At 45.1% G+C, this 12,510-nt stretch overlaps 1 protein-coding gene across 6 annotated transcripts in view; it reads left to right on the forward strand.

Moving 5' to 3' along the window:
• Positions 1-12,510, forward strand: part of ZFYVE26 (zinc finger FYVE-type containing 26) — a 1,794,472-nt gene that overhangs the window by 207,231 nt on the left and 1,574,731 nt on the right. For all 6 annotated transcript variants that reach the window (XM_077465059.1, XM_077465061.1, XM_077465063.1 and 3 more), the window contains one exon: positions 4,017-4,181. In XM_077465059.1, coding sequence (XP_077321185.1) covers positions 4,017-4,181 — 165 coding nt within the window. The remainder of the gene's footprint in view (positions 1-4,016; positions 4,182-12,510) is intronic.

Consider the following 12,510-nt stretch of genomic DNA (forward strand, 5'->3'; position numbering starts at 1 on the left):
CAAGGCAAGGCATCAGTGTGTCTGCCAGGTACTTATACACACCACCTGCAATTACTCAGGTGACTCCTAATTGCAGGAGATGTCGGCCCCACACTGCCAGGAACCACCCGCTGGTGGATGCCAGTTATGTGGCCCAAGGATCATATAACAATATTAACAGGGGGAAGGCTCTTCAGGCAGTTCCAGACTGCCAGGAGACACCTGCTGGTGGACCACAGTACTGCACGCCAAATGTCAGACAGTATCATCATTTTCTGACAGAGGGTGTGAGAGAGCTCTATCGGACCTCCCTTTTTTTTATTTTCAAATTTTTCCAGGCCAGATAGTTTTTAACACTGATCCGGTCTTTTTGCCTCAAGTAGCCTCAAAATTTCATAGAGACCAAGCTATTATTTTACCTTTTTTGTACAAAATCCTTCCAGAGAACAAATAGTTGAGATCCACACGTCGGATGTAAGCAGGTGTGTGCTACAATATTTAGAGGAAAGAAAACCTTTTAGGAAGACAGATTTCTTGTTAATTTATTTGCAGGGGCCAAGAAAGGACATATGGCCTCAAAGCTTACTATAGCCAGGTGGCTTAGAGAGGTTATTGGCCAAGTCTATATGTTGGGAGGTATGCTGATCCCAGAGGGTATTGGGGGCACACTCTACAAGATCAATGGCAACGTCAAAGGTGGAAAGTGCTGGAGCAGATCAGAAAAGAGGCAGAGGTAGTTTCACCACCTTTGTAAAACACCACAGGGTGTACCTCTTGTCTATAAAAGATCAGGCCTTTGGACACAAGGTCTTACAAGCTGTAGTCCTGCCCTTGGGCTAAGGGTTTGCTTATCCTCTCAGGTGGCTGTCTCGAAAGACTATTAGGGGAAAAATAAAAGTTGCATATCTAACATTCAGGACAGCACTGGTGCCCACCCGAACGCATAAATTGCTTAAGATTTTCAGAACAGGAACTGTGGTATTTTAGTCTGTGTGTATCATATGTTCTTGGGTCTCCACAGGAAGCTGGAGGTGCTCTAAGAAAACTGAGAAGCCAGCGGTGGAGGCAGAATTTTAAAGTGGACTAGCACAGTGTTTCCAACAGAGGGGAGGAGCCAAGGTCTCTCGTTGCTGTCCTGAAGGACTCTGAGATAGAAAGTTTTGCAGCAAACTTTAAACAAGCTTCAACATGTTTTGGACACATCACCTTTTTATAGGCCATCAGATGAGACTGAACCAGCTGATATTAACCACTTGACCACTGGGCACTTAAACACCCTTAATAACCAGACCAATTTTCAGCTTTCGGTGCTCTCGCATTTTGAATGACAATTACTCAGTCATGCAACACTGGACCTATATGAAATTTTTGTCCTTTTTTTCACACAAATAGAGCTTTCTTTTGGTGGTATTTAATCACCGCTGGGTTTTTTATTTTTTGTGCTATAAAAGAAAAAATACCGAAAATTCTGTAAAAAAAAAATGAATTTTTCTTTGTTTCTGTTAGAAAATTTAGCAGATTAGTAATTTTTTCTTCATAAATTTTGGCCAAAATTTATACGACTACATATCTTTGGTAAAAATAAGTACAAATTGGTGGATATTATTTGGTCTTTGTGAAAGTTAGAGTCCACAAGCTATGGTTCCAATATCTGAAAATTGATCACACCTGAAGTACTGACGGCCTATTTCAATTCTTGAGACCCTAACATGCCAGAAAAGTACAAATACCCCCCAAATGACCCCTTTTTGGAAAGAAGACATTCCAAGGTATTTAGTAAGAGGCATGATGAGTTTTTTGAAGTTGTCATTTTTTCCCACAATTCTTTGCAAAATCAAGATTCTTTTACTTTTTTTTTTTTTTTTCACAAAATTGTCATATTATCAGGTTATTTCTCACACACAGCATATGCATACCACAAATTACACCCCAAAACACATTCTGCTATTACTCCCGAGTATGGCGATACCACGTGTGAGACTTTTACACAGTGTGGCCACGTACAGAGGCCCAACATGCAGGGAGTGCCATCAGACGTTCTGGAGCACCCAGGACAATTCTGAAATTTCTCTCCTACATGTAAAAATCATCATTTATTTGCTAGAAAATTACATAGAACTCCAAAACATTATATATGTTTTTTTAGCAAACACCCTGGAGAATACAATGGTGGTCTTTGCAACTTTTTATCTCGCACGGTATTTGCGCAGTAATTTTTCGAATGCTTTTTTTTGGAAAAAAAAGTTTTGTGCTTAAAAAAAAAAAAACACAGTAAAGTTAGCCCAATTTTTGCATAATGTGAAAGATGAAGTTACACTGAGTAAATAGATACCTAATATGTCACTCTTCAAAATTGCACAGGCTCGTGGAATGGCGCCAAACGTCGCTACTTAAAAATCCCCATAGGCAACGATTTAATTTTTTTTTACTGGTTATATGTTTTGAGTTACAGAGGAGGTCTAGGGCTCGAATTATTGCTCTCGCTCTAACATTTGCAGCGATACCTCACATGTGTGGTTTGAACACCGTCTTCATATGTGGGCGGGACTTGCGTATGCGTTCGCTTCTGCATGCGAGCACATGGGGACAGGGGTGCTTTAAAAAAAACATTTTTTTTATTGTTCATTTTACTTTATTTTAGTTTGACATTTTTTTTCCCCCAAAAATTTTTTGATCACTTTTATTCCTATTACAAGGAATGTAAACATCCCTTGTAATAGGAATATGGCATGACAGGTCCACTTTACAGTGAGATGTGGGGTCAATAAGACCCCACATCTCACCTCTAAGCTGGGAAGCCTGAAAAAAAAAAAAAAGATTCTGGCTTTGATCGTATTAGCGATTCGGTAGAAGCACCGGAGGGCGGAGGGCGGCGGGAGGGGGGGGGGGGATGTCTATGGCTGGGTATTGCAGGGTATCACCAACTATGGCTGGGTATCTCAGAGTATGGCGTTGCAGAGTACTGCGTTGCAGAGCATTGGCGGGTGTTGCAGAGTGTTGCAGGGTATTGGCGGGTGTTGCAGAGCGTTGCAGAGTGTTGCAGGGTATTGGCGGGTGTTGCAGAGCGTTGCAGAGTGTTGCAGGGTATTGGCGGGTGTTGCAGGGCGTTGCAGAGTAATAGCAGGGCATTGCAGAGTAATAGCAGGGTATTGCAGAGTAATGCAGGGAATCGAGGGGTTAATTTTCGGTGAGCAGCGATGTGGGCACTGCAGATGCAGCCCACATCGCTGCTGACACCGATCTCATCCCCCTCCGCTGTACCGATCGGTACAGAGAGGGGGAGGGAGGAACCGGCGTCATAACATGACGCCCGCTTGTTTACAAGTGATCACTCCGTCATTTGACGGAGCGATAACGTGGTAAACGGCCGCGATGAGCGGCCGTTTACCGTGATTCGTGATGCGCCGGGTCCACTGGACCCAGCGGTCACGGATGCTCTCGCGTGCGCGCCCCAGGGGGCGTCTGAGAGCAGAATTCTGGGAGGCCGTTAATTAACGGCCTCTCAGAGTTAAACAACCGCCCTGAAGCCGTTAATCGGCAATGGGCGGTTGTTAAGTGGTTAATTTGCATTACTGATAGATTTCAGCTGGTGTCTTGGCTTTCCATGCCTTTTTGTACCTCCCTTTCTTGAAGTGTTCAATACTTTTTCCCTTTGTCATTCTATTTTTTTACAAATAACTTCATTTCTGAACTTTTTGGCTTCTTTGTACAGATTACATGGGTTGTTACTAACATGTGGTGAAGATATCATGTCATTAGCACATTTAGAAATTATATTTACCTAGAAAAATGGTCATGTGTTAAATTCTTATTTTAATTACTGTATATATTTATGCTTTTGAGCTTAATACTGCTTTAAGAAAAAAAACGTGTGCTGGGCACTCCTGCTTACCTTTCATTGCAATTGTGATTTCCAGGTTAACATGTTAAGCAGTGGATTGCTTAAGAAAAAATAAAATAAAAAAATTCCTGGCTTCTGTATTGTAAATGAACTGTTAATTAGAGATTTCTGTTCATAATTGTTTTTCTGTTTTCAGCTTAGTGCCTTGATTCTTCTAAAAGTAGAAGATTTTTCCACTCTTGGTAAACTGCTATCAAATGAGTTTAAACCTTTGAGACGTCTTCTTGTGCTGCTGGGATGGACCCATCTCCAGAGTATAGAGTCTGCTAAATCACTGTTGCTCAGACTTCATAATGATACGGTATGTTTATTTAAATTTTTAATTATGCTGAACATTTAAAGGAGAAATTCGGGATTGCAAAAAATAACCGTCCATACTTACCTAGGTGGATGCAGCATTGGTGCAATGCTGCATCTGTCCCCTGCCACCTCTAAAACCAAGACTTGAGCAATCAAAAATAGCTGATCGATCGGTTCTCAATCTTCAGAGAGTCAGGCTGTGGAGCGGCTGAGCCAGCTGCCAGTCTAGTACCTGGGTGGATTCCCACTTTAAAGTCAGGATCTTTTGGTGGGGGCGTGTCCGGATGTGAGTGGCGGTGGACGTGTAGGAGAGGAGCTCCGGGCATCCTTATGTGTAATCCTTTGCCATCCGTGCCCAAAACACCTGAAAACTGCCCAAATACCTGCCTACAGTGTATAGCTGCATCATCTGCTACTCCCCTGTGCATATATTGCTAGGATCGGGCCTGGGGAACCACGGATCCTCTGCGAGGGAGCGGCCGTCGCCATCTTTCTTCACTGCAGCCGGCGCGGGAGCTGTTACTGGCCTGGAAGAGAGGTAGGGGGTCCCATCACCACTCGGTCTACCCAGCGGTGTGTTTAGCGGAGCCTGCTGATTCACGGGGCCGTTTTTCTTTCGTCCGCAGCGGCCGCGGCCTAGTGCGGCCTGGTGAAGCCTCCAGACCACCGGACTTTCCTAAATCGCCGGCCGGCGGGGGAGTGCCGCGGCCGGCCTGATTTGCCGCCGGGTGTGGGGACACCGCTGTGCTCGCACACCCCCATCCTACCTCCACCATCCTGAAAAAAAAAGGAAGGCTTGAGCTGCCTGTGGAGACTACGGGTGCAGGCTGACAGGGAAGGCCTGGTGCTCAGCATCTCAATCACCCCCCTGCCCCTGCCTTCACTCTGGCTTCCTGGCCCTCTCCTGCATAGTCCCCTCGGCTGACACTTCTAGTGGCCATCATCTGTACATTCAACGGGGACAGCTGGATCTGTATTCTCCCACTGCGGGGCTGTGAACTTCCGGGACTGGATTAGTGTGACTTGCCTCAGGTATTCTCCTGGCCACTGCTATGGGCCTGAAAGCTGCCCTCTGTCTAGACTGGAGCCCTGAGGCCAGTGCTGCATCGGTGCCCTGGTGAGTGCTCCTGTGGCACACATATTTCTATTTGACTAACTGTCTGTGTGGTTGTGGGGGGCTCAATATCCTGTGGCTGACTATTCCTCTGCTCTGCACTGCCAACCACTGACCCCCACATTCATGGGCCCTAAGCACCGTCCCAAAAACGCATCAGCACCAGGTCATCCGGCCCCTGCGCCGGCTACACATTCTACACAATCTGACCCGTTTCTTATAGGGAGGCTGCAAGTCCTGCTGACTGAATTGGCCATGGAGTCTGAGGCCTCTCCGAGTGCGGCCCCCTCTGCCCCACCATCTCAGGACAGCACTTCAGTGATCCTGGCTGCCATTGAACAAAGCAAGACCTCCATGCTGGTGAGAATAGACCACCTGGCCGAAGAATGTAACCTCATTAGAAATGACCTGGACAAGATCAGAGGTAGGCTGACTGAATCAGAATCCAGAATTTCTGCCACTGAAGATCTCACCGCTACCCACTTCAACACTATAGCGGACTTGCAACGCACAGTACAGTCACTTGTTGCTAAAGCAGACGACGCGGAAAACAGGGCAAGACGCAACAATGTTCGTGTCCTGGGTCTTCCGGAGGGGGAGGAGGGTGACCGACCGGCGGAGTTTGCAGAGGAATTCTTCAAAAACCTGCTGGGCCTCGCGGATATCTCTCCGACCTATGTTGTTGAGCGTGCCCACCGTGTCCCCACGGGACGCGTTATTCCTGGTGCGAATCCCCGACCTTTTTTGGTTCGCTTCCTCAACTTTAGGGACGTGACAGGATCCTTTCCGCAGCTCGAAAACATCCTTCGCTACCATACGGCAACTCATCGATCCTATTGTTTCCGGATTTCTCCGCCGACCTGCAGCGCAATAGTAAGTCCTTCAACGATGTCCGTAAGTGCCTACGCGAAAAAGACATTAAATACAGCATGCTGTACCCCAGCCGTCTCAGGGTCCCCTATAACGGCTCGGTCAGGTTCTTTGATTCTCCGGCGGATGCGAGTGATTGGCTGGACAGTCTGAGATGATTCTGTCTCTCTTTTGGATCTGGGTTCGGAGGGGTCATTGTTCCGTTATCTGTTTGTTAAATTCACAGGGTTTGTTTACTATACCTCAGATTGCAGTTTTTCTCTGGCTAGAGTCGCTGCTCACTGGGGATCCTAGTTCGGGACTAGATGCATATTTCCTCTACATCCTTCTACCCCCGGAGCTATCTGGTTGGACACAACTCACTAAAGTTCTAACCCCTACGCAGTTTCTCTTCACGCCAAGTGGAGAGGCACTCGCGGCACTGAATTGCCGCACTTTGGAACTTTTTCACAGAAGTCTGAATTTCTAAGATTTTTTTTTTGAGTTTAGGTTTTGGGTATCAAACTGACCATAGTTCTGTTTTTGTTTTTTGTTTTTTCTCTCTGTTCGGGGTACTTCATCGTCAGTAGGGAGTTTATAGTTTACTGTTTTGTTTTTTGTTTTTCTTTTTTGTACGCTCTATATCCACTGTCTGCTATTTATGTGTCATGTGTTTTGTCGGTGCTTACAAGGCCCGGTGTAAAAGGTGTTCTCCTCCTTGTATTCTCCCCCGGCCCCACAAGGGTGGATCTCTCCCAAGCAGGTATCATTATCCTGTCTCATAAATTGTTATTGCCTTTATGGAGTTAAAATTAATAACATGGAATGTACGGGGTCTTAACGACAAGGTAAAGAGGGCGTTAATGTTTAAATACTTGAACAGTCACAGACCTCATATCTTGTTTCTACAGGAGACCCATCTCCTGGGGAATAAGATTCTGGCACTACGTAGACCCTGGGTACGGCAATCATTTCATGCGACATACTCCAGTTATGCCAGGGGAGTGGCCATCCTGTTGAGCAAATCCCTTCCCAATAAGGTCCTACATCTACAAACTGATCAGGAGGGTCGATTCATAATCCTCTTGCTGGAGATTAGAGCGGTGGTCTATGCTTTAGTAAATGTATATGTTCCTCCTCCCTTCAATCCACAAGTCCTCTATAAGTTGTTTGAGCATTTAGCTGCACTACAATTCTCCAGACTATATATAGCTGGAGACTTGAATTCCATTCTGGATCCATCCCTGGACACATCCAATCCGAATAGGGTGTTTTCACCAGACTTACTTCAATGGGCACAAACACTTAATTACACTGAGATCTGGCGATGGAAGCACCAAACCACTAGGGCGTACTCCTTTCACTCTGCCACCCATAGGTCGGGCTCCAGGATTGACCTGATCTTCGGTAACACATGTGCCCTGGCGGCGGTGAGGGGGGTCTCGTACTTACCCGCGGGCCTCTCTGACCATGCCTCTCTGGAGGTCACCTTGGGGTTGTCTGATGCCGGGAGTAGAGACTGCTGGCGTTTGGCACCTAAATGGTTGCAGGACTCGAGGGTGGGAGAGGAAGTTTCTCCTAAACTACAACAATACTGGGAGATTAATGAGGACTCAACATCAGCTCAGGTAGTCTGGGACGCATTTAAGGCTAACACCAGGGGAGAATACATCTCTGCGATCAAAGCGGTTCGGTCTGAGATGTCTTGTCAGGTTCAGGCACTTGAGGAGGGGGAGGCTAGAGCGGCCGAGGCCTTCTCTGGCTTGCCGACTCCAGATCACTTCAGTCAGCTAGCTGAGGCGAGGAGAGCTTTGTCTCTGCATCTTGCCACGGCCACACATCTGGATTTGAACTCTCTGGCCGTGAGGATCTTTGAATCCGGGGATAAAAATGGCCAACTCCTAGCAAATTTTAGTTGCGGACTCTAGATCACAGACTGTGGTGTCGGAGATCTGTGGGTCTGATGGTCAGACGCTCTCTACTCCTGAGCTGATTTTGGGTGAATTTAGATCCTTCTATGAAAAACTATATGAAGCAGTCCCTGGCTGGCCTGAGGACCAGCGTAGGGAGTTTTTACACTCTCTGCGCCTACCCACTCTTTCACAGGAGGATCTCGAATTTTTAGATAGAGATTTTACCACCGAGGAGATAGAGGCGGCAATTTGCTCGTTTCCCAGTGGCAAAACACCCGGTCCGGATGGACTACCTGGTGAGTGGTACAGAATGTATGCCTCATTAATTGCACCAAAACTGCTGAAGGTCTTGTCTGAAAGTAAAAAACAGATGTTCTTGCCCCCTTCTATGTACCAGGCACACATAGTCCTCATTCCTAAGCCTGGCAAAGACAAATCCCTCTACTTCCTATAGGCCAATCTCCCTGCTAAACTATGATCTCAAAATCTTGACAAAAATATTAGCGACCAGGTTGAGGGCGATTCTTCCATCCCTGATCAATATAGACCAGACAGGATTCATGCCGGGGAAGTCAACAGATATAAATTTACGTAGAGTATTCACACATCTTCAGCTGCCTTCCAGTGAGTCCTCCACGAGGGTGATGGTTTCACTAGACATTGAAAAGGCATTTGATTCGGTAGCATGGCCTTTTATGTCTTCAGTTCTGAAGGTTATGGGTTTTGGTGCAGAATTCCGTAGGTGGATTGATCTTTTGTATAAGGACCCGACAGCGCAAGTAAAACTCAATGGTGCTTTGTCCGCACCTTTTTTGGTTAGAAGAGGGACGAGGCAGGCTTGTCCACTATCGCCGGCTCTGTTTTGCCTGGTGATGGAACCCCTTGCCTCAGCCCTTAGGCAGGCTGATGGGGTTAGGGGCATACGGGTGGGAGCCATACATGAAAAAGTAGCTTTATATGCAGATGATCTCATCCTTTTCTTGAATGACCCTGCCCAGTCGCTTCAAGAGACGCTGACCATTCTTTCGAACTTCAGTGGTTGCTCGGGTCTCAAGGTAAACTGGGATAAATCCCAAATTTTACCCATTGATAAGGCGGCAAAGGACGTAGCAGACCCCAACCTCCCCTTAATATGGGCAGACAAAATTAAATATCTAGGCATTCACATCTCCACATCTACCTCTGACTATTATACCCTTAACATGGAGCCATTGATACAGTTGATGAGGAGTAGATTAAAGGCGTGGGCGAATTTGCCCCTCTCTCTAATCGGCAGGATCAATTTATTTAAGATGAAGCTCCTACCTACCTTTCTTTATGTCCTCAGACATGCCCCTGTCTGGATCCCCGAAAAAGTATTTTGCCTGATTAACTCTATTTTATTATCTTTCCTCTGGGGAACCGGTCAGCCGAGGTTCAGACTGACGGTGCTGCAGAGACCTTGGGGGGAGGGAGGCCTGGCTTGTCCCGATCTCCACTCCTATTTTTTGGCGGCTCTGTTATCCCACGCCCACTACTGGCTGGTCTCTGATGAGTCCAATGCAGCGGTGGCTCTGGAAGCAGCACATCTGGGATCATATGAGGCGCTAAGGAATCTACTTTACCGGGGTACCAGGGCTCCTTTCCCTCTTACAACGTCAATGAGAGCGGTCATACGTGCGTGGTTGGTGGCAAAATCAATGCGACCCATGCCCGCTGGACATATATCACCACACAGCCCTCTCTGGTTTAACCCACAATTGCCGGAATTTGGGTCCATTCCTGACCCTAGTGTTTGGGCATGCAAGGGCATTAAATATATAAATCGACTCTGTTTGGAAGGCCGACTGCTGTCATTTGACCGGTTGAAACAACAATATGATTTACCCAACTCACACTTTTTAAGATTCCTGCAGCTTAGGCACGCATTTAACACCCAGTTTGATAATGCTCAGGTTGCTTTTTATACATCAACCCTGGAGACTCTACTCAGGGACGAAGCTCTACCAAAGCCCTTATCCGCCATATATAATGCGATACTTCCTAACATACACACACGGGACTAGAAAACCTCCAGGCAAAGTGGGTTGTCGATTTCCCCTCACTAGACGCTGAAGATTGGGAAGAAATCTGGGAGTGTCCCTTTTCACAGCTAGTATCAGCTAGAGATAAATTAGTGCAATTTAAAATAGTACATAGGGTTTATTACACGCCCGCGCGTCTGCACAAAATTTATCCATCTATTCCCGCCTCCTGCTGGAGATGCAACTCGTCCCCAGCAGATTTTATTCACATATTTTGGAGCTGTCCTCAGATCGCAATTTTTTGGTCTGCGGTCACCAACTCTATTACTACCATCACCACGGTGCCAGTACCACTGTCTGTAGAGGTATGCCTGCTGGGACTTGTGGAAACATTGGCCCCAGGCCGGGCAATCAGAACCCTGCTAGGATTATTACTTTACTATGCCCGCAAGTCGATAGTACTCAGATGGAAGGCATCATCTGCGCCCTCCTTAAATTTTTGGAAGAGGTTGGTGAATGCGGCTCTACCACTATACAAGGCTACCTACCTGTCCCGCGGTTGTGCCAAAAAATTCTACAAAGTATGGGATATCTGGACGGACTCACTGTCCACTAATGCTGACTCGATGGACGATTAGTATTGTTCCACTAAGTACCCCAGTTGTCCAAGTGGCATCTATGGCCTCATAAACCCCCTGGGTTGCTCAGCCAATAGTTATGGGGAGGGGGGGAGCGTGCATGCAACGATGTAATTATAATGTACACTTTATCTCCTAAGTATTTCGAGTAAGCCTTGTAGGGGATATGTAGAATCGGCAGGTTGATATGAATATTCTACACAGGTGGTTGAGCGTACAGTGGTTTAGGTAGGTATGCATATTTTATGTAATGCCTTACCCTTTTTGTTTTGTTTTTTGTTGTTTGTTCTTTTTTTTTTTTTTTTTTTGTTTTTTTTTTTTGTTTCTCTCTTAGTTGGTAAGTTGTAGTGATTGAGCCTGGGTATGCCCAATAGGCTCTGTAGTGTTTTGTTCACATCTTGAAATGTCAATAAAGATAACTTTAAAAAAAAAAAGTCAGGATCTTTTCCAAGCCTGGACCGGCTCAGTAACTTAAGCTGTCAGTTGAAAATAAGTCACAGGAGTGGAGAACTAAGTGCACTTCTGTGATCAAAAAAAAAAGTACAGCCAAAAGAGCTTTGGTCCCACTTCGCCTTTACACTTTGCTTCTGAAAAATATTAGCTTGCTTATGGTTTAATTTTTTGAAAATATGCCCATGCTTAGAAAGCAGTAGTTATTCTGGGACAGAAAATAAAGGAGAACTGGTAACTTATCTAAGATGCCTTTAGGTATTGTCTGCAGGTAGAGCTATTCTTGCAGCACCCCTCCCACCCCTCCATTATGCATCCTGAACGCCTCCTTTAGACAGTGTTGTATATCTTGTTTTGTTTTTAGTTACAATCAAGTTTATTGAAATGTCAATGTTTATATTTAAATATTAAAAAGTTTTATATTCATGAAAAAAAAAGCAATGATCTATTAAGGAGATTCCCACCTATGTCCACCAATCTAAAAAATAACTTAAATTCATTGCTAACCTGAAGACAAAAGGAGTACAAAAAAAATTGTAAACATATATATACATTTTCCAAAAATATGTGCAAAATAATATAAAAATGTAATTGGTGACAAGCAAAGAATATGGATCAACATTTTAATCTGGATAATACACATGATAACATAACCACAGGATCTTGTTTCAAAATATCAATGTAGCAAAACTGAGTAGTTAAGTGATTAATGGCTTATCAGTGGCTTAACAGAATGTGAAAACAACAAGGTGCTGATTTGAACACCTGACCTCTGTCAGATTTTGTGAGCTAAATTACTTTAACAGCAAAGACAATGGACAAACTTGTTATACCATGCACATAATTGATTTACCTTAGACTTTTATTTAAGGTAAAGATAATTATTGTAAGCATGCATCATAACTAAACCATTTACCAGAAACTGAAGTCAGTTCCAATTGTATAAATACATATATGTGTATCTCTTTGATTTAAAAAGGGAAAGATTTATGGACGGCACGGTTGTGTAGTGGTTAGCACTCTCGCCTAGCTGGTTCGAATCCTAACCACGACACTCCCTGCCTGGAGTTTGTATGTTCTCCCTTTGCCTGCGTGGGTTTCCTCCGGGTACTCAGGTTTCCTCCCACACTCCAAAGACATGCAGGTAGGTTAATTGGCTACTGTCCAAAATTGACCCTAGCTCCTTGAGGGTAGGGACCAATGTGAAAGTGCAATGTACAGCGATAGGGACAATTGGAGACACTCGCTCAGTTTGAACTGGATGGACTGGTGTCTTTATTCAACCTTACTAACTATGTAATTCATACTGCAGTTAGGAAAGAATAGGTTTGGACTTTATATGAGACCATGACAACAGTACATT

The sequence above is a fragment of the Lithobates pipiens genome, unplaced genomic scaffold, assembly GCF_037356315.1.
Source record: "Lithobates pipiens isolate NorthernLeopardFrog02 unplaced genomic scaffold, aLitPip1_a1.2 Scaffold_30, whole genome shotgun sequence".
NCBI classification, from domain to species: Eukaryota; Metazoa; Chordata; class Amphibia; order Anura; family Ranidae; genus Lithobates; species Lithobates pipiens.